The sequence below is a fragment of the Polyodon spathula genome, chromosome 11 (assembly GCF_017654505.1).
Source record: "Polyodon spathula isolate WHYD16114869_AA chromosome 11, ASM1765450v1, whole genome shotgun sequence".
NCBI lineage: Eukaryota > Metazoa > Chordata > Actinopteri > Acipenseriformes > Polyodontidae > Polyodon > Polyodon spathula.
Window position 1 is genome coordinate 28,798,031 of NC_054544.1, and position 22,329 is coordinate 28,820,359.

Sequence of the window (22,329 nt, forward strand, 5' to 3'; positions counted from 1 at the left end):
GTGTTATTCATAAAGAATAAGCATGCTAGGATGGTAATGCATTTACAGCTCAATCACTCCCAATTGGTGGTGACCTTGTCATAAGAGGGAAGAAAAGATATCACTTGCTGTATATTGGTAGTTCTTTAGAGTCAGTTCTAATTGTTAACTGCAGGCAGTACATATTTATAAGACTATTTAGTTATGTACTGCTGCAGTAGACATAGAAATGAACTCTTTTATTAGGCCATTTGAATGTGACAGAACACAAACAAACTGTTCTTTTGTTGCTTCCTAACTTAGAATACAATACAGAAGCTTGGTGTATTGTGCATTTCAATTTTGTTTGCATGTCAGTTGTTGCTAGTGATTGTTTGCCAAGGTCAGTACCAGTGGCATACTGAAAGCTAGTGCTTTAGCACAATACGCTTTGCATAGGGTTGCAGTATAATAAAGCCATTTAGTCTGTTCTTTCTTTGTTCTTTCTTAGTTGTTCGTGACATGCAAAAATGAATTGCAGATATGTTATGGACAGGGTGTGGTCCACTCCCGGGGGAGTGTCTATGATGAAATGCAGGGGGATTACCACGAGGATATGGTCTTGTTGACAGGTGAATATAAAGTCAGTTGGCTACCATTTACTGCAGAGCAATGGAGCTTGGCAACTAATAAATCATGGCTAACAGCATTCATATTCATAATGAGCCTGGGAGCTGACTCTGACACAGTAAAGAATGCAAAAAAAAAAAAAAAAAAAACACTCTTGATGGACAGTTTGGTCAGGATTAGTTCTTCTTTAAGGCATGTTATGATAAAAGCCAATTTCCGATGGCACACTTTTACATAACCTTGAGTTTGTATCCGCTTCTTTTCTTGTGTGTGTGGCTTTCTCAACAGTAGGTTATCCCAGTAAAGTGGCCGACACACCAGTGTCATTCCCAGTGTCTTTCCCAGTAAACACATGTCCAGCATACTAGGCTTTCCAGTAGACACTGCAGAGACAGGTTTCATGGTATGCTTAAGATTGCACCACAGCATGCCTTAATGAATGCCTCTAGCTGTCACGGGCAACACAATGCATTTCATACTGTGCCTGCTAGGGATGGTGATTTCCAAAGTTGCGAAATTAGGTTTCTTTTTGAGGAACAACTGTCTTTGATCTGCTTTTATTGAGGATGACAGATCTGGTACCAAAATGTACAAGAGCGAAGAGTGTTGATTGTACAAAGTACAAATGGGTAGCACTGCTCCCTCAGGGCGGTATAAGCATTGAGAGTGACGCAAGACCCTTGTGAGCTGTGAGGTATTTTTCAGAATCACACTTCACTTTGAAGATGAAGAAGCTAGGTAGCATCCCCATGTCTCACTGTGCTTCTTGCTGTATGAATGGAATACCCACTTGAGTCTTCTTTCCTTACAGTATGAGGGAAGGTGTGTTTGTATTTATGTTTCTGTCTTTATTCAGTAAAACACATGGGAGCGTCGCAGCTTTCAGATAATTGAGGAGGCCAGTGTTCATTTCACTAACAGGCCAGCATTTGTGAAATTGCATCGTCGGTAAATTAGACTTAACAAAAACAAAAACAAAAAAATCTACCGGTATTGAATGTGATGTGAACCCCGGCTAATCGATTCATTCAACCCTCAACTTGTCTTTTTGCATCATAAACATGCCTCATAGGCTTAAGGTCAATTTGGTGGCATGCTGTGTTTGCACATTTGTTACAGTGTATTGATTGGGGAAATCGATCATCCTAAACCACTTGGCAGAAGAAGGCCAGAAGCAATACTTCTTTTAACAATTGAAATTATATTTACTGTACTAGCGTGTTACACGAGCCTTTACAAAACAGTTGCCTGTAGAATAAAGTGCTGATCTTAACATTTAATGCTGTATTAGAAATAGAAGCACAGGACACATTGTTGGTGTCAGAAATTGACAAGGCTGTCTTATATACCACTATATTCATAGGGCTGTGAGATTAAGAAATCCTGTATTTTATATAGTTTTTCTCAAAATGCTTTACTGCTCTTTGCTGGTTTTCCTGTCCTTATTTACTTTAGGGATGGAAATATTACCCCTATTGCATAGTGGTTTGATCCATTCTAGGTATTACATTACTGAAAAAAGACACGACAACACAAAAACAATTTTCAATACACTTGTTCTTTATGAATGCACACACTATATCTAATTCTTGTCTAAGCAATGCACAGTTTTAAAGTGTGACGGTACCATCGCTGTTTAATGCTATACAGAGGAACTCGATGAAAACCAGGACTCTTTAGTCAAGCCGTCTTCGAGATAATAACCAAACGCACTGAATAATACAAAGTTTTTAGCTGAGAGATCACATGCCCGGCTGCAAGGTGATTGCCTGACAGCTTGCCTCTTTGCCCAGTTAAGTGAAGCCCAGCTTAATGCCGTGACCTGTGGATTTGTCTGTTGTCTGATGAGGCTTGTTATCTGTCTTCGGATGTAAGTTGAGATGTTGCAGAAGTCCCTGGGAGCTCCAGCAGGTTTAGCACCAGGGCTGATTTTCCCACGCAGCGACCAGACCTCATACCTCATTTGTGTCCTGCCTACAACATATCTGTTTGCTTTTGGCAGTAATGACAGTCTTGTTTTTGTTTCTTTGGTTCCCTTGGGTTTAGAGGGATGCTCTAGGCTTGCACGAAGGACTACATGCCTCTAATTGCTTCTAGTGTTGCAAAAAAAGTGACTGCGTTTAATTGAGCCATTTCTGTCATTAACAAACACAGGTTTTTACACAGCTTTGCACAGCTTATTGATGAATTATATGAAACCATTTAGAACCTGCATGGGAAGCCCAAGCTCAGTTACCCATATAGGATTTTAGAGAGGGAAATCATGAGATCAATGTTGAAAATTGAGTGCCAGTGACACAGTATTCACATACTGCATGGTTAAGGTTTTATATATTATTAAACCCTGAGATTGAAAGATTGCGACCCTCCTTTTCATGTATTACTGCCCACTGTCTGTCGCTAGACTGCCATAATGAAGTCCAGAGTTAGCTTGTTTGGGAAACTGACAGATATACTTCTATGGGGCAAAGCAGTAGTCCTGGATGCTTTACGCTTTTCACAGATGCATTTTGTCCTGCAGTGAACATTAAAAATATGTGATGCCTTGAAAAGTTTTCACCTTACAAGCCAGGGAGTGCAAAGTTGTAAAACTGAAGGCTCACAGCTCGGGCACTATCAGTGCATGAAGCACATTTTGTATTTCATTTCACAGCAGTTGGAGTTGTTGGTACATCATGTTTCTTGCTGTCCACGAATTCAATGGATTGAGTTACGGGATGAAGTCTCCGCATGGCCAATAAAACCCTGCCGGCTCTGCCTGAGCGCAGCCCGTCAGTTCAATAATGCAATCCTTTCCTCTGAGACTGCATAAGGAAGGGCAATGACACTGACTGACACTGACACTGTTCACACACACACTCTCATCTCTCCTGTATGTCATCCTCACGTTCAAGAGGACCTCTGCATAAAAAAAGCCTCCTTTTGAAAAGCAGACAGCTGAGTACTCAGCCAGTGTTAGTTGGTGCAAAGCCACAGATACAGTGCTGCACAGTACAGTCAGTGTAAAAATGAACAGGTAAGCAAGGTAAGCATGACCACATTACGTAGGATTTTGATAGCTCTTTGGGAAAAAGCAAAAAGGGACTGGTTAGTTAATGAGTTAGTTAGTTAGTTTGTCAGTTAGTTATTGCACATATGTAGAGAACTGATGATCCAATGTTGACGAAACTTGCTAAGGGCTGCCCTTGGCACATGTTTATGAGTATAACATGATCAGAGGGTATATGGAGGCTAAGAACCGCTTATCCAACTGTGATAAGCCTTGTTTTCTTTAGCATTCTTAAGCACAGCTATTCTCCATGTGAATGCAATGGCTGTAGGCCCTGGTCATCCATCTACTTTTTTCATTTCACTGTGGTCTCTTTCAGCTGCGTTCACACTGGATCTGTATCACTGTTTAACATTGCTTGATCAAGCCTCGGCTCTGTCAGCGGGCTGCAGGGAGCTAATGGAGCTGTTTGCCAGAGTGCCCAGGGGGTCCGAGTACCCTTAAGGGGAATTTTACTTTTGGCCCAAGGTTCTGACAGAGCCAGCCAGGCAAAGGCATGACAAGGTTATGCCTGCAAGGGAGCCCAAGCATGCCCTGTCCTCCACTTGTTAGTCTAACAAACCGTATTGAATTACACTTGCTTCGTCTATGATTTGTGAAAGAGTTCTGAGGTCCTTGTCTGTCATTTGAACTTGCCGGTTTTGAAAGTGCATGCCCTTATGGCTTCAGTGGTTTAGTAAGAGGGCAGTCAGTAGAGGATACAAAGTGACCCTGAGGAGTGAACAGTCAGGGGGCATTCAACTCCTCAGAGGGTTCACTGGTCATCGGTTTCCTCTGTCAATTAAAGAGGTACATCAAGTGATCAGGTTCTGCTCTGCCAATTAGAGGCACCATTCATGAACATTGCCATCCATTGTGAGATCATGTGTTGCATTGCTGGCAGCAAAAAATAAATACATCAATTGCCTTTAATTGGCTGTTACTGCCTGGCATAAGTTCAAATTGAAATTGTCTAAACAGAATCATCTGTAGGTCCCGTTAGCCGTTGGAGTATCCAGATAGGAAATAATAATTACTAATTGTAACATATAATACCATGGATGGCATACAGTAGCGATAAATACAAGAGAATGAAAGGTTCAGTCGAGCTGATCAGTAACTGGCAGCAGTCCTGTGTAATGGTAATGCGTGATCACAGAAATCCTCCGAGCAGCCGTGGTGTCAGTGACAGCATTGGTGTTTATCGGGTCTCTGTGATCATGGAGGGGATTCCCATAAACCCAACCTGCCCACTCCCCTCCCTTTCACTGAACACTGCTGAGCTGTCCTGTGAGAGTGTCTGCTGCAAATGGAAATGGTAACAAGAAACCACAACTGTGCCTCTTGCAAGAAAACAAAGTTAAAACAAATCAGACATCCTGTAGAGGGAAAATATAGGCCTGGCCATGCAGAAAAGTGAAATCTTCTTCTGAAATAAAACAAATGTAGTTACTTTTACCCTGGAGCTATCGTACTGTATTTGGTAGCTCTCCGTGTGATTGTGAATATGTGAAACTGAGATATCATCTAATGATATCACAAGGGACACTATCTTCTTTATGGGGAGATATTCAGATAGTGCATGCCCTTTTTAAATGTGCTTCACATTTTCCTTTTGATTATTTCCTGTAGGTATTCATGTAAAATGTTACTTTGATATATGTACACACACACACACACACGTAGCATTTCCATACAGCTCATCTGTCTGTGTACCTAAATGAGCCAATTAGTGCAGTTGAGAGAGGCCAAAGAGAGACATTTTTAAACCAAAATATTTCTACTTTTACTCAGATCTTTTTTGGCTACTTAATGCATTTTTCAGATTTATTTCCTAATGTACATTAGCAACTACATATCCGACATGTCAGTGTACCATTTTGAGGATCCAGACTATGCTGTTCGTGTAATTCTGCACAGCTGTTTTTGGTTAAGGTCTTCATTGTGTCTTCTTCCCAGAACAGAAGAGATACACTGTGTCTAGAATGGAATCTGAGGTGGGCTGAGCCACTGCTACACACGGCTGTGTTGGAAAGTCAGCAGACTATTCAAATTGTGTCATGTCTTGAATACAGCGCTGCCCATGGTGTGGTAACAGTGCAGTATTCTAGAGTCAGGTCATCCCTGATCAGACCCTGCTGGTTTGTAGTTATCGCTCATGTGAGAATGGAAACTGGTTCCTGTCTTACACTTTGTTAGAAGTTAGATTATTCTCAGGAACCATGAACCAGAAGTTCCTGTACAACAATATGAGTTGTGTTTGTCTTTTTTTTTTTAATCTTTTTTAAAAAAAAAAAAATTTAAGTTTCTTGAAAGCCTTTACTTCCTCAGGGAGGTATGTGTTTGTTTGTTTGTTTGTTTGTCATCCACACCTTAAATAATCACAGCTTCATGTCTCTGTGGCAGTTTCTTAAATTCTTTTACTTATTCATTTATTTATTTATTTTTTAACTGGGTTAGAACAAATCTACTGGCTGGTTTCACAATGTAACGTAAGATTAGTGCAAATTGCAGTCTGTGAAACCAGGCTTAAATGTAAACATAAATCTGCTTGATAATTTTACAATAATTATTTCTTTCTTTTTAAATTAACCTTTTATAATTAATCACAGATGGGCTGAAAGCCTCTTAAACACATATGATCATGGTCTTCACAGCACATTAACAAGTGCAATGCTTTGCATTTTATACACTTTTGAGAATTTAATGTATTTTATCTGCCTGCCCTTTGTAGATAACCCAAAACAGCTTTAAGTCTGGTTTTATTTCGGAATTATCTTGAATCACGTTTAATATGCAGCATGTTGAATTAAGCAAAAGTTATTTAAAAAGAAAGTGTAGACTACAGATAATATAGATATATATCTATATATATATATATATATATATATATATATATATATATATATATATATATATATCATATATATATATATATATATATATAGGATCTATATATTATATAGAACAGTATTATCACCCCCCGAAAAAAAAAAAAAAAAAAAAAAAAAAAAGTAAAGAGTCACTTTCTTAACATTGTGCTTCACCCAGAAGCCCTGGAAAGAGATCAAATATCTGAGGTTCTTTTAAAGCTTACAGAAATAAAACAGCAAAACAAAACTTAAAACCCTGTACAGACTCTGTGGGTGCGGAGGGATTTCCCTGAAGCTGAGGGAATATCACAACCCTCCACAGGGCTGGCTTGTATGCAAACTGGTTAGGCTCGCCTTGTAAAGGCTTTTCAGAGGCACCCCTTCCCAACATTAAACACAACATTTACACGTTTGTTTACAGTCACCAGAGTAGCTGTTTTGGGAAACTGCTCTCTGAATATCTTTCCCACACTGTGTACAGGATTACTTGCAATGTTATTTTGAATTCCATTAACAACAATGCATTGCAAATGAACAAACACCTTATCTGATTGCAAATCAAATTCATATACAGCTATTAAAAAATGATTCATTAATTAATTCCTATTCTGGTCAGGACAGCACTATCGCTGTTGTGGTACTTTTACGCTAGGTTTGAATACATGTGAAATGCATCATTGCTTTTCATGATTCATAAGAATCTCAACAGTCATTAACACATAGTAGCTCAATCATTACTGTCTTAATAACTTAAAATCAAGACAATCAATGTTTGTCATGAGTTTACTGAAACAGATGAAGAAGGTGTGGTACCCCTGGTTTACTGAAACAGATGAAGGAGGTGTGGTACCCCTGATTTACTGAAACAGATGAAGAAGGTGTGGTACCCCTTGCTTCCAGTTATTTAAATGAAAACCATCATGAATGGGCATCAGTCATTTGTTAGTCATCGCTGTAGGCTTAAAATTCATTGGCCATCTTTTTTCACTTACCTTATTTGGCAGCCTCATTACTGTGTGGAGAGCCAGAGTTGTGAGTTGTGTAGGATTCATCTAGGGGATTTTGATCCCACAACAGTTTATTTTAGTGTGTCAGAGTAGGTTCCAGAGCGGGACCTTCCTTTTAGTGGGAGCAGTGCTATGCCAGTGTTTGGCAAACTTTTGTTTTTAGCTGTTTTCTCACTGTGTTGTGTTTGTAGTTATTATTTTGATTACACTCTGTCTGTGTGTGTCCTCCTGCACTAGGGCTATCATTGCTGGTACCCTAGTGGCAGCCACCTGTCACTGCAACTTTGTTTATTTGAAATAAATTCTGGACACCTGAGTGGCGTTGTCAACTGCATCCCTCTGTCTCTCATCATTCAGTGGACACTCACAACAAACATAGCAGGTACTAAGACCCCCTGTTACACCTTCCTTTAGAAGAGTGGATTTATTGGCCATAGTTTATTGTTCAGGAATCCATTTATAGCACCTTCATTAGTGTACTGTTAAAGGTCTTGTCTTTATTCTTTAGTTTATTACAGTGAAAACATCTTACTAGTGTAAAAAAAAAAACTACTGGCTGTTCGACCTTCAGAAGTGTTGTTGTGCTAAAGTCTGGGAGATTATTAGAGGAATGAAAATTTACTTAAAACATTAAATTTCCATTTCCAGACCAAAAAGCTGGTTGCAGTTTCCTGTTTATCCCAAATTATTTTCAAACTACTAAACAATAGTATTTTTAGCAAAGCCATTTACATTTACATTATGTTTTTTTGTTTATTTACTTTAAACAGATATCACAAGGTAGTGATATTTAATGCGTCACATATGAGCCATCTCTTTCAGCCATGTTATTAATTGTACAAAATGTTTTGTTTTCATGCTGCTTGAATGTTGCTCGTGGTGATCTGCTTTCAATTTCGTGATGCTGATGGTTCTAATTTTACATTATCAGCCGATGTGAGTTTCAGTAACAGTTATGAGCCATGTAAAGCTCCTTTCAGAGCAACGTGAAACCAGGCTGTTGAGGATTAGATTTTTAAGCAAATATTTGGGACTTATTTCCTCTAATTGAAAAATGAACATAACAGCAGAGGAGCAAGTCTCTGCACTTATCCTGCAATAAAACCACTAATTAAATTTTTGGCTCAAGGCAATAACCTGGAACGAACAGCCTAAGTTAATGAAATCTGGAGAGATAGCTGCTCTTTGCTCTTGCTAATTGTCTTACAACAATTTCTGATATTAGGATACAGTGTAGAAGTTGGAAACTTTAAATAGTAAGCATGTAAAACAGTCTGGGTGTTGTGTGATCAACATGCACTCATTGTGGTCAACCAGTGAGGTCTGGAAACCCACACAGCACATCTGACTGATTTACTGAGGCAACCGTGCTTCTCAATGATACACTATGCATCACGATGTGCAGGTCGACATGCGATATGCATCACAATACACGTGGTATTCCAAATGGGATACCTGAACGATGCATAATAAGATCAAATGATTATATCATGATGGACTCTACAGTATTTTGTTAAATGAAACAAAATTGAATGAGTTAGGGAGAATATCTGTTCATAGTAACAATGAAACACACTTGTTCTTCATTCCGTAACCACTTGGTGAACTACAATGAGCTATGTTGTGTTTTTGGTCTTGTATCGCAATACCAACGATATGGGCCTCTATTCTGAACTGTGGATTTCTGCACAGAATGTTATTGCTGAGACTGACCTTTTTAAAAGCAGTGTTCGATATTTGAAAGCTCTGTCTAATGCATTAGGCTAGTGGTTCCAGTAGAGGGGGTGCAAGATTACAAACACATTCCAGCATTAAACTAATGAAGATGTGGCCCTATAGTGTTTTCCTTTCTGGGCAGTTGAATCAGTTGCCATTATAATGATTAAACCTCTGTGAAGCATCACCGGTCTAGCAAAATGCATGCTGTATGTATGCCGAGTAGCTAAGTCTTCATTCATTGGATGCACCATTGTGTAATGAATAGTGTTTTCAAAATGCACTGCAAAGATAAAACGATGGGTTTGTACAAGAGAAAGGCAGCCACTAGCCCAATGTCACTTTAATCAAATAAATGCATGCCACAGCTAACTGGCTAACTGTGGAGCCGTTGCATTTTTCTCTTGCATTGAGGCAGAATTACAGACATGACCGTTGCCTGTACAGAATCTCTTTCACAGTTTGCAGAATTGACACAGGCCTGACCCAGTTCCAGCAGATGTCCACACGAGTCCTGCAGTAGTCTTTTCAGACACTGCTTTTGTGTGTGTAACATTGTTTTTTATTGAACTCTACAGTCGTCTTACAATGACCGATAAAGCCTCAGGTACACAGTATCCAAAGAGGGTGAGTGCTGAGAAGAGATGATAAGCAAACCGACTGGGAGAGCTGTCCGCTAGACTGCCTGTCCTAGCTGGTGTTCTGCTTAGTCACAAATTACTTTTCTGACGGAGCACATGTTGCTAGCTGAGCAATCATTAAAAAAAAAAAAAAAAAAAGGCTGGAGTTGAAACAGCAGCTTGCTTCCTAGTGCCTCTGTGATAGTATAAAGAACTCTTTAACTGAGCCACAGCTGTGTGCAGTTTTAATAGCTTGCACTTTTACTTTGCTTGTAAGGTTTAATGAGTTTTTAAATGAGTTGTAAAGTAGAACACCCATGGTCTGTTTTAACATGTCTGCTTGTTTCTAAGTTCTGTGTTGCAACTGGATTTCATTGAAGTTCCAGGCACTACAGTGTGGTATATGTTGAGTATATACAGGGGTTGGAGAAAGAAAAAAAAAAAAACACCTTCCATAACACTGTCAACGGGTTGGACATTTTTAACTATAAACCTTGCTGTCAGTATTGACATGTTTGGCTTGTCAGTATAAACCTCTGAACAATGTAGACGTTCTTTCAGAGTCAGCAGTGCTGTACTGTACTCCTGCACACATGGCACTGAGCGTGCCCTGCTGTGAGGAATTGAACTGCCTGATACCGTGTAAACAAAACGGGTGTTTTCTGGGAAACCAGACAGCATCAAACAAATGCACTGTGTGCAACTGAGGGCTAGCATAGCAGTTTAAGCCCTTGCAGGTTTTACACTGAGTCATAGATGCATACAACCCCTTCAAAATGTATGGTGTTTCTAGAGTGCTTCACTCTGCAAGCTTATGGTAAGCCAAATTAACCTCAACCCACAGAAAAATAGTTAAGACTATGCACCCTCTCCATTGCATCCTCATGCAGTGATATTTCTTATACAGGGTTCAGATCTTTCATATTCTCTGTGTATTTTCTAAAAGCCTCAGCCCTTGATTGCTTCCCCTCTGCATATCCTCAATGCGCTTTTTGTTTTCCTTTTCTTTTCCAGAACTACGGAGGAACCTTGTCAAACACCTCAACATTATCCACTCCTGTCACTGGACACAAGCGCATGGTGATCCCAACCCAGCCACCCCTGACGGCCACCAAGAAATCTGTCGCCAAACCCCAGCCTGTTGCTGCTACTCCTGCTGCTCCTGCTGCTGGTATCGCAGTGCCCAAACCGCAGTCCATGCCTCAGCCGGTCCCTGCCTCCTACACCACAGCCTCCACTCCCACCCGTCCGACCTTCAATGTGCAGGTGAAGAGTGCCCAGCCCAGTCCTCATTACATGCCCCAAGGGCCGCAGGGCTTATCCCCGGCCTACAACCAGCAATATCCCCAACAACCATCTCGATCCCCCGGCCCTGTCCAATACATGCCTACCCAGCCCCGTAGCCCTGATTTTGTGTATGGCCCCCCACAGCCGTCACGCCAGCCTCCTGCAAGGGCTTACTATGAGCCCCAGTACCCTGGAGGAGCTGGTCAAGGCACTGCCTACGGAGCTCAGAACACCTGGAGACCTGAGCTGTCTTATCCCACCTCTGCCACCGCTGGCCCAGGATATCAGCCTCCAGGGCCCAGGAAGACGTACATCACCGACCTGTCGCCAGCCATGATGCCAGCACACATGTCACAGTATGGAGCTTCCCAAGCCATGCAGCAGAAGGTAAGGTCTGAAGCTGCTCTGCTACATTGTTTAAATCCTTGGGAAGATACCAGTTGTTATGTTTTTTTTTTTGTTTTTTTTTTTATTCTCATTTAATATCATTCCTAGTGTGCCTTACTTTTACAGATCCAATGGTCCAGATTTCCACTCTGATGATGTTTGCTTTTCCTACCTAAATCAAAAGGTTCTGCAAAGAAATCCCATGTGTCATTTTGTCCTAGAAATCAACTTTTTACGCCTTTTGTAAATATCTGATGCAACAAATTGTGCATTATTCACAAAAGTTCAATTATTTCTTTATTGTTTTTGCCCATTTTGATAAATTAAGTACAAACTTATTCTCCTGTGTGTGTTAAAGTCTTGTGATGAGGGCCAGATGTTCAAGTTAACATTCATTGTTAATTGCATTCGTAACATTCATTCACTTGACATTTTCTGAAATATTCTCTGATGGTGATAGCTGGGACTGGATTAGCAGATACAATAACAGTACTTCTTTTAAAGACTGAACACGAAGGAACTTTTCAAGTTCAGTTCACCTTCATTTTTATTCAAGTTGGATTCCATTATAGAGCGTATTTTAGTGCACAGGTATGCGACTTGGCAGGTAATACCTGCCTGAGTTCTAATTTCTTTCTAAAGCAAATTTCTAGTAAATTGAGGCAGGGTGATTAACAAAGCCTTAAGGTTCTGTTTCCTTAAAAAAAAAAAAAAGGTATGCAGCCTTTTTTTAACCTTTTTGATACAAAAAGTCATTTGGGGTTTACTCCGAGCTGTGGCTTCTGTTTCAAACACCCAATAAATTTTCAGTGTTTTTATTGGGTCTGGGTATACCAGTCCTTGTCTGACTTGGGAATTATCCTCTTTAGTGTGGTGGTTGATGCAGGAGTAAACCCATTAAACTCAGCAATTTCACTGTTAAGATGTTGCTAAAGTTGGATTAGAAACATTTAATTTTTTGGGGTTTTTTTTGTTAGTGTCCTTAGCTTTTCCACACATGTGTTCTTCCATTTCGTTAATGTCAACAGAATGGCAAAACCAAGTCCCTCAGTGAAATACTGAGAGGAAAAAAAAAAAAACATATTATAGCATGCAATTTAGCAGCAAGTTCAGTCGTCCGTTAAGAAGCTGCCGTACATCATGTAACAAGCTCAAGCTGCACTTCTCAGGAACGCATCCAGTTAGCATAATAAACAGGAAGACAGCATTTGATCCTAATCAGAGCAGAATGAATGTCATCTCGCTGCAGTCGCTGAGAGAGCAAGCACACAACTGCATATGGAGCTGTTTATGGGTTACCAACTGACTGCAGCAACTTCCTTTTGGACAATCTAAACAGTTTAATCAGAAAAATCTGTTGAAAGAAAGAAAGATATCAAGGTTTTTCAACTGTTCAGTAAGAGTTAATATCAATGGTCTTTTTCAGTGTAGATTTTCTGGTACCAATACATTTAATACAAGGCTAGGTTCACGGATTCCAAAATAAAAGGGAACAACACATCCTGGTTGGAAAGAAAAGCTCTGGGTTACTGAACTTGTCCACACCTGAGTGAAACATCCTTTTTATTGCAGTGCCTAAGGGGAGCACATGTCATCAGCAGAGAAAACAATATCGTAAACAAGACAAGGTTGTTCTAGCTCCTTACTCCCTCAGACTCTTCATTTCTGTATCAACATGTGAACAGGGAAATATTCGTGGGAGAAGCTGCCAAAAAATAAAATTGTGTATGTGTATGTATATATATATATATATATATATATATATATATATATATATATATATGTGTGTGTGTGTGTGTTTGTATATATACAGTACTGTGCAAAAGTTTTAGGCAGGTGTGAAAAAATGCTGTAAAGTAAGAATGCTTTCAAAAATAGACATGTTAATAGTTTATATTTATCAATTAACAAAATGCAAAGTGAGTGAACAGAAGAAAAATCTAAATCAAATCAATATTTGGTGTGACCACCCTTTGCCTTCAAAACAGCATCAATTCTTCTAGGTACACTTGCACAAAGTCTGGGATTTTGTAGGCATATAGTCAGGTGTATGATTAAACAATTATACCAAACAGGTGCTAATGATCATCAATTCAATATGTAGGTTGAAACACAATCATTAACTGAAACAGAAACAGCTGTGTAGGAGGAATACAACTGGGTGAGGAACAGCCAAACTCAGCTAACAAGGTGAGGTTGCTGAAGACAGTTTACTGTCAAAAGTCATACACTATGGCAAGACTGAGCATAGCAACAAGACACAAGGTAGTTATACTGCATCAGCAAGGTCTCTCCCAGGCAGAAATTTCAAGGCAGACAGGGGTTTCCAGATGTGCTGTCCAAGCTCTTTTGAAGAAGCACAAAGAAATGGGCAGCGATGAGGACCGTAGGCGCAGTGGTCAGCCAAGGAAACTTACTGCAGCAGATGAAAGACACATCATGTTTACTTCCCCTTGCAATCAGAAGATGTCCAGCAGTGCCATTAGCTCAGAATTGACAGAAAACAGTGGGACCCTGATACACCCATCTACTGTCTGGAGAAGTCCTGGTAAAGCATAATAATAAACATGGCAAACTGCAGTAAAGGCAACCAAGGGAAAGCATGGTAAAGCTGCAAAAATACCATGTTAAACTTTTATAAGCCTACATACAGACATGATTTATGGTGCTGTAAAGTTTTAGTACATGTTTAGGGATTCTTAAATGATCTACAAGAAAGTTTTTCAGTGTCTTACAAATTGTTAACAGTACTCTCTAAAAAGAAAACCACATATTCTAGTAAGATCAGAGCAAGTGGTTGTCAGTGGAAACCAAGCGCACAGCTGATTGCAGGCATGTTTGCTTATTGTGAACTCTTTGTCTGGCACAGTTTATCTCTTGATAGGAGGCATGTTGTTACTCTCTCGGATTTCAACACCGGGCTCAAGCAAATCTTTAAGATTAAACTATCTGTCTTAAATTCGTATTGCATGACCTGATATCATTTCCCCTGCCTTTCCTTGTTTTATTGACTCATATGAGTTGAGCACTGTACTAAAATTGATACTAATAATAATAATAATAATAATAATAATAATAATAATGCAAGATACATGCTTTGATGCATAGACAGTACTAGTCTACAACTTTTTCACATCCTTCTTTGTAATTCATTCTTCCAAGCCGTAGAGTGCATTCACTGGGCTGTGGGGAGCTGCTGCAGTAATACTGAGGTAATATATTACCAAGTGTTAGTGCAGGCAAAAAAATATTTGCATTGCCAGGATATTAGAAACCCAGTCCGAGGGCAGTGGAAGTGGTCCATTGGAAACTCCATTAGGGATGTGTATTGAGCCATTTTCCCAGCACTACTTACTGTGTATCATGCTTCTGATTAGTCTGACTGGGTTCAACTATTAATTTTATTTTTGATGCTTTTTCAGTTTATCATGATTCAGTGCTTCCATAACTTTACAGTAGTAATGCTCTTTCTCAACATGTAGGTCTCATCAGGTATTTTTCGTTGAAGCATTCCAGTGTGGGCATTTGTACAGGTAGAAAAAGAAAAAAAATAAAACAATATATTTCGTGTGCTTTTCCTTTAATAAGGGGAAATAGATTTTGAAATTCTTACACTCGTACTGTCCGAACAATATCTGGAGGTAAGCATGCTACAGAGCTTAACTGTTTGTAAGCAGCTCACACAGCATTTGGCATGATGCAACAATCGGGCTTTCAGCCTTGTTGAGCTGCAGTGAATTGGAACTGAAACCTGAACAGTGCGTCCTGTTCTCCTGTTCTGTGTGTTTGTTTTTTTATTATTATTTTTGTATTAACTTCGTGCTTCATTACCACAGCTTGTTTGCACCGCTCTCAAGCACCGTTCTAAAGTTTGATTCTGACTAATGCCTATGATGTAGCTTTTCATAACAGGTTGTTATTGGCGTCAAGATATATATATATATATATATATATATATATATATATATATATATATATATATATATATATATATATATATATATTTGTCTTCTGATTTTTTTATTTCTTTTTTTCTAAATGATATTCTGAGCTGGCAGCATCAGGTGCTAGGACTTCATTTTGAAGCAGTGGATTTCTGCTTTTTTTTCTCAAATAAAGAAAGGGGTTCTGATGTTATCTGAATTAAATGTTAATCCTGTGACATCCCACATTTCAGGTTGTCAAGGAGTTCTGTAATTACTGGGCTTGGCTGTCATTTGACAGGGATTATTATAAATTGCGCAACCAAAAAGTATTTTAAGGTCAGCAACACCCCCTGTAATCAGACAGACAGTTCTGCAATATTAGTCTTCCTCTCTTAAGCAAACTGTGAAGTCACATGCAGCACTAATCAATTTTCCTGAAGTCCTTGCACTGGACACAGGCGGAAAAGAACATCGATTTTACAATACTAATACAAATAAGAAACAAATATTACAAGCCCTTAGAACCACTTGCAAGCTTGAGTTATGCATGGCTGGGTTAGTAACTATATATAAACTGTGCTGCCAATTTGGAGTGAAGAACGTTGAGAATCAAGCCCATGGTGTCGGATAGTTCTAAAAGCTGTTCTAGAATGATGCATTCTACAGATTATTGCAGTTAGGTTTGTCATTGCAGAGAGCTTGAAGGGTGTTGATTGATTTATTTGGCAGCGTCCCCATCCTCTCCTCCACACGGGACTGGGCTTGTATTCTCACCCGGAATGATCTTTTGATATGATCCCCAGTGAACGTATCTGTAAACTTTAATAAGCTTTTTGAAGTGAAATGGGAATGGAATTGATAACACACTCATAGAAAAATATGAATTCCCTTCAGCACAGTTAAAGTGCAGCCCACACAGCAATCAATGCTCAGATGTGCCGCATATCAGTGAACTGGAAAGAAGTGATGACATCTAATTAAAACTGTATCTGGCAAACACGCTTTTTGGTGATTATCTTTATTGAATTAAAACATCTGTGTGCAATGTGTTTATTGGAGCTTGGAGATCTGATTGTTTGTTATCCTTGCATATCTGTGTGTATTGTTTGGTGAATTTTCATATTGTAGTACGAATGGCAATACAAAACCCAGGTAAATAAATATGTTAAAGGTTGCGTTCTTTGATCCAGCTGAATGTGTTGTGTCTATCAATTGGCTTTTTAATTTGTAAGTGTCAGGAATTCAAATGTAATTAATGTATGTTTAGAATTAACATGGGGATTCATGTGAAGTGATAAGGAGATTATGTCATCATGAATAGGCATTTAATATGGGATTATAAAGAGAGGCACATTTTGAAAGTTATATGCAGTGGCTGTAGATCTTTGGTTATCTCTTTTGTTTTCATGATACTGATGACTTTAATTTTATGCTGACATACTTGTTTTAAATCGTATTTCCTGGAAGAAGAAAGAGAATGCATATTTTGTTAACAAGTTTTTACTTTGTAATAATTTTTGGGTAATCCGTCATCCGAAGACTGGATGCCCCTGCTGCTGCAAAATGAGAAGTTGAGGAATGTTTCTCAAGAGAGACTTCAAGTGATTTAAAAAAATCTGAAAACCCACTCTGTTGACCAGATAATTAAATGCTCAGAGCTCTGGATACAATGCACCATACGTTGTGCCAGGTTATGCAAAAGTCTTCGCTCTGCACAGCTGCTGCTTAAATATGTACAAAAAATGTGCCGCAGACCCGAAGAGGGAGTACAAGGAGAATCAAGTGGCACTTCTCCAAGTCTGAACAGATGCGTTGCTTCCAGCAGGGACTGATTCACTGTGTTTAACCTGGTCAGCGAGCTTGCTAATTGTTTCCCAGTTCCCAGTGCTAAGTGTTTCCCAGTTTGCATATCACTTAGAGTTTGGGCTAACAGAAGCTGAAGAGAGTTGCCAAGCAATTAGAACAGAAGATCCTGGTTTCCAAGACAAACCCCTTGTTTACTGGATTATCCACTGCCAAGTCTTTTCCTCTCCCACCTTGAGTCCCACAAACAAAAGAAATTAGAGGAATGTGTTATTCACCAGGTCTGCAGTGCAATTAAGTTAATAGCCCCTTTACCAGCAAGAATATTACACTACTGTGTTAACATTTGGTAAGCTCTTAATTAGGTTGGAGCCAACCATTCAGTAAAGGAGAAACATTCCCATATGCTGCATGATAGTGGTATACATGATTTAGAGAACGGACAGTGCTTACAGAAAATATGGGTGACAGCTGCAGCAGAGCATTTCATCAGAAGAGAGCCGTGACGGACAGCCCTTCTGAACACACTCTGACTCAGATCAGCTCCTCAGTACATTTTTGTTGTTACAAATAACCAAGCTTCATGTACAGCAAGCAGTCGGAAATGCATAAAGAAAATCTTAATAAAGAAACTAGACAAACACAACTTCTTTTTAATGGCAATATATGTGCAAACTACTGTAAACAAGGTGATAGAAAACTACATAGATACACTATACTTGAAATCAAAGTATAAGACTGGACATGACATTGTAAAGAATAAGGTGGCTTTAATTAAATACATACAGAGGTGCTTTATAACACCAGTTCAGTTTTTTTCTGTAAAGTATATCCCTCTTTACCATTCATTTCAGTTTGTAGCACTGCACTGTAATTCAGGGTGCAGTCTAACCTGTGTGTGTTATCTATGATCTTTTTGAATTAGACTTTCTGAATGAAACCTGTGCACAGGTGACACGCCCCTTTTTGATAACTTGGTGAGAGTTCCAAGATGCCACTATCCCTTTCCACTGCAGCTCTTCTAAACACCACTAGTGGCACCACCTGCTGGGCATGGCCAGCTTGAGGTTCTTCTGCTCCACCCGATTACCAGCTGCACTTAATTTATGATTTAAAACTACTGTATGAAGGAAATGCTATTTCACAGGCTGCACGTAGTTTTTTTTTTTTTTTTTTCAGCAGACATTGGAAGACCATGCATACTAATGTTATGATGTCTTCTATTGTATCTACTGTCCACAGAATCCTCTTTCATATTTCATCCTTCATATTTGTACATTTAGCTGCAGATAATCGGAGGAAGAAAGAAAGGGGTAAGCTTAGTCCCAGGACAGTGCCATAGGCAAGAAATGGGTCTGTTATAATTGGCCTCCTGTCTCCATAGGGGCTAAACCAGTCTCATTTGAATGCAGATGAGCAACTGTCGGAAACATAAAATTCTGCTTTTTTTTCTGCAGCCATTGAAACATGTTGAGACGGCATTGCGTTTTATTAATGCAGCATAAGTACAGAATCAATTAGGCAGAGGATAGAAAGCTCAAAGGTAGTGTCTGTAACCCCAGTAACCAGGTCATGCACAGTGGAGGGGTTGTTCTTTAAACCTAAATTTAAGTGTCTTTGGATTTTTATCTCCGGCTATAAGTAGAAACAAGAAATGGAAGTTTTGACTGCAGCTGCTTTATCCTTTTTATTTGTATTTTTTTCTTCAATGCATGGTTGTCTGGATGGATGTACTCATGTCTGCTCTTGCATATTGTATGGTGCTTCCCTGGGTTTTGAAATACTTTCCTGTCTAGTTGGTTGTCTGATAGCTTCTGTTTGCAGAGTTGCTTCTCGTCCGTCTCCCTCCTCGTTAAATAATTTTACAATTGCCCTTGATTATCATCACAGTCATAATGCAGAAATGCTGAACAATTTCATCCAGTTTATTCACTTGAATCCCACAAACACAAATAGGGCTGTTCCAGCTGAAGTTAAGGCACAATATTTCTTTCAGCTACTCTGACTGCCACAGTGTTTTACAGTCACCTCATCTTGGTGGTTGAAATCCTGTACCAGCATGACATTCGATCTCCAGTGTTAAGCTTTGTGGAGTGGCCTGCTTTATAATACTGCAGGGGGTGCCAGTGAGAACCAGTGTAAGGACAGATTATTTATTTTTTAAAGTGAATCACTGTGAATGTGGAAGGATGAGTTCAGCAGGATGTTTCCAATTACCTGCTTTGTGTGTAACTGTGGTGACGGGAAGGTTTTGCACCACCTGCACCACCGGTTAGGTATTCTAAAGAGACTACAATGAATGTGCTGATACTTTTTCATGGTACTGTATACTGTATTTGCCCCCTTGTCAGATTTTCTGCATTTTTGCATGTTTGACATTGAATGTTATCAGATCTTCAACCAAAATCTAATATTAGATAAAAAGGACCCTGAGTGAACAAATAACAACATTTTGATACTTATTTCATTTATTTATTATAGAAAGTTATGCAGCACCCAATGCCCCCGTGAGAAAAAATAATCGCCTCCTTAGACTTAATAACTGGTTACGCCACCTTTAGCAGCAAGAACTTCAAAAACCAAACGCTTCCTGCAGTTATTGATCAGTCTCTCACAGCGCCGTGGAGGTATTTTGGCCACTCCTTCATGCAGAACTGCTCCAACTCAGTGACATTTGTGGGTTTTTGAGCATAAACTGTTAGATCCAGGTCCTGCCATCACATCTCAATGGGGTTTAGGTCTGGACTTTGACTAGGCCATTCCAAAACTTTAAAATTCTTGTTCTTCAGTCATTCTGATGTAGACTTGCTTGTGTGTTTCGGATCATTGCCTTGTTGCATGATCCAGCTATGCTTCCGCTTCAGCTCACGGACGGATGGTCTGACATTCTCCTGTAGAATTCTCTGATACAGAGCAGAATTCATGGTTGGCAAGTTGGGGCAATGATGGCAAGTCATCCAGGTCCTGATGCAGCAAAACATCCTCAAATCATGACACCACCACCACCATGCTTGACTGTTGGTATGAGGTTCTTACTGTGGAATGCAGTGTTTGGTTTTTGCCAGACATAACATTCACCAGCCAAAAAGTTCCACATCTGCCCATAAAACATTGTTCCAGAACTTTTGAGAATCATCCAGGTGTTTTTTTGGCAAACTTGAGACGAGTTTCATGTTCTTCTTAGTGAGCAGTGGTTTCTGCCTTGCTACTGTGCCATGAATCCCATTTTTGCCCACTATCTTTCTGATGGTGGAGTCATGAACACTGACCTTAGCCGAAGCAAGAGAGGTCTGCAGATCACTGGATGTTGTTCTAGGGTTCTTTGTGACTTCCTGAACAATTTTACGCCTTGCTCTTGGAAAGATTTTGGCAGGACGGCCACTCCTGGGAAGACTTATTATTGTCCCAAACTTTCTCCATTTGGACAATATGGCTCTGACTGAAGTTTGGACAAGCCCCAGAGCCTTAGAAATGGCTTTCTAACCATTTCCAGACTGATAGGCATCAACAACTTTTTTTTTTTTTTCCGGAGGTCTTCAGGAATTTATTTTGATCATGGCATGATGTGCCTCTAGAACCTGTGTGCTGACAACTTCACTCTGATGTTAAGGGCCAATGTTAGTCAGATTTATATTGGGCAGGGCTGGCCCAAATCAGGCCTGATTGTTAACCAAAGCATTCAAACAGCTGACCCTAATTATCCCTTTAATTGGGCTGAGTTAACTGGGGTGGGGGGGCAATAACTTTTTCACACCTGAAGATAGCTTATTTGATTACCTTGCACACCAGGCAAATGAAAGAAGCACCAAACTTTGATGTCTTTTTTCTCTGACTTCCTCTATATACTACTACAACCCACGAAAAGATCTGACCAAATTCAATGTGAAATAAGACAGGGGGGAAAATACTTTTTCACGGCACTGTACATGTAAAAGATGACAGCATTGTATATTACAAAATCAACAATACTGTATTAATATATAATAATAATAATAATAATAATAATAATAATAATTATTATTATTATTATTATTATTATTATTATTATTATAACAACAACAACAACAACAACAACAACAACAACAACAACAACATACCTGTCAACTCTTACAGGTTTCCATATTTTTTTTTTATTATTATTTTTTTATTATTTTTCCAGTCTTACGGCAATAAGAGTAAAGTTTTACGGGCAAATCAAACCCTTATGTTCATTGTGGACAATGGTTATAATGTTGTAATTTTAAAGATGTTAAAAATGTTCTATTGTCTTACGTTATGTTATAATATAAACGATGCTAATAATGATGAAGCTGGGCTCAAAAAGTATGCAGTAATAATAATAATCATTTACCACAGTTTCTATGGGGGTTTTTTTTTGTAGTTTTTTTTTTTTTTAATATACCCTTTACCACACCCCTCTGGGCTTTACAATGCTTACATGGTTTCACTGAGCTTTATTACACTTTGTTATATGTTTACTGTCCATGGAGTGTTCTGTTTATTTAACAAGGACAATGCATGGGAAAGCATAAACTAAGCAGTTTAATTCAGTGAAATCAGGGAATAGATGTACTAGCAAGCTCCGCTGCTCTTTAATAATGCTGAGCTAATTGCACTGTGGAGTAGAGACCAAGCAGGTGTGAGCTTACAGGACCTGCCTGCCTTGTCATGTAGAATAGCACTTGTTCTAGTGGCCACTCCCTGTGCTATTTTTCACTCTACCTTAAGCATTCAAAACATTCTTTGTCAGTGTGTACTTCTCTGTCTGCAGTACACCCCTGTTCTTACCTGGGTCTTGCAAACACATGGAAAAGATGATGTAAGGACGTGTAAATAGATGTAAAGGGAGAGTGATTGTAATGTAATGCTGACAATGACACTCTGCTTTGTGAATAGAGGTGAAGAGAGACTGAGGGAGAGTGACTGTAATATAATGCTGAAAGGGATGGAAAATGAACTACAGTACATATACAATCTATCTCTCTCTCTCTGCTCTCTCTTTTGCAGTATTTGAATATAAGGAATAAACAGTGCTACCACCCTTCTGTGAACAGGTTGTGAAAAGTCTTAGGTGGACGGGTGTGCTCTTTCATA

At 39.3% G+C, this 22,329-nt stretch overlaps 1 protein-coding gene across 7 annotated transcripts in view; it reads left to right on the forward strand.

Annotated features, from left to right (window-relative positions):
* The window catches only part of LOC121322829 (lipoma-preferred partner homolog), a 128,953-nt gene that overhangs the window by 81,537 nt on the left and 25,087 nt on the right, over window positions 1-22,329 (forward strand). For 6 of the 7 annotated variants that reach the window (XM_041263178.1, XM_041263182.1, XM_041263177.1 and 3 more), the window contains one exon: window positions 10,847-11,506. In XM_041263178.1, coding sequence (XP_041119112.1) covers window positions 10,847-11,506 — 660 coding nt within the window. Of the gene's footprint in view, window positions 1-10,556; window positions 10,650-10,846; window positions 11,507-22,329 lie in introns of those variants that run through there. The other variant, XM_041263184.1, reaches the window with a different exon arrangement.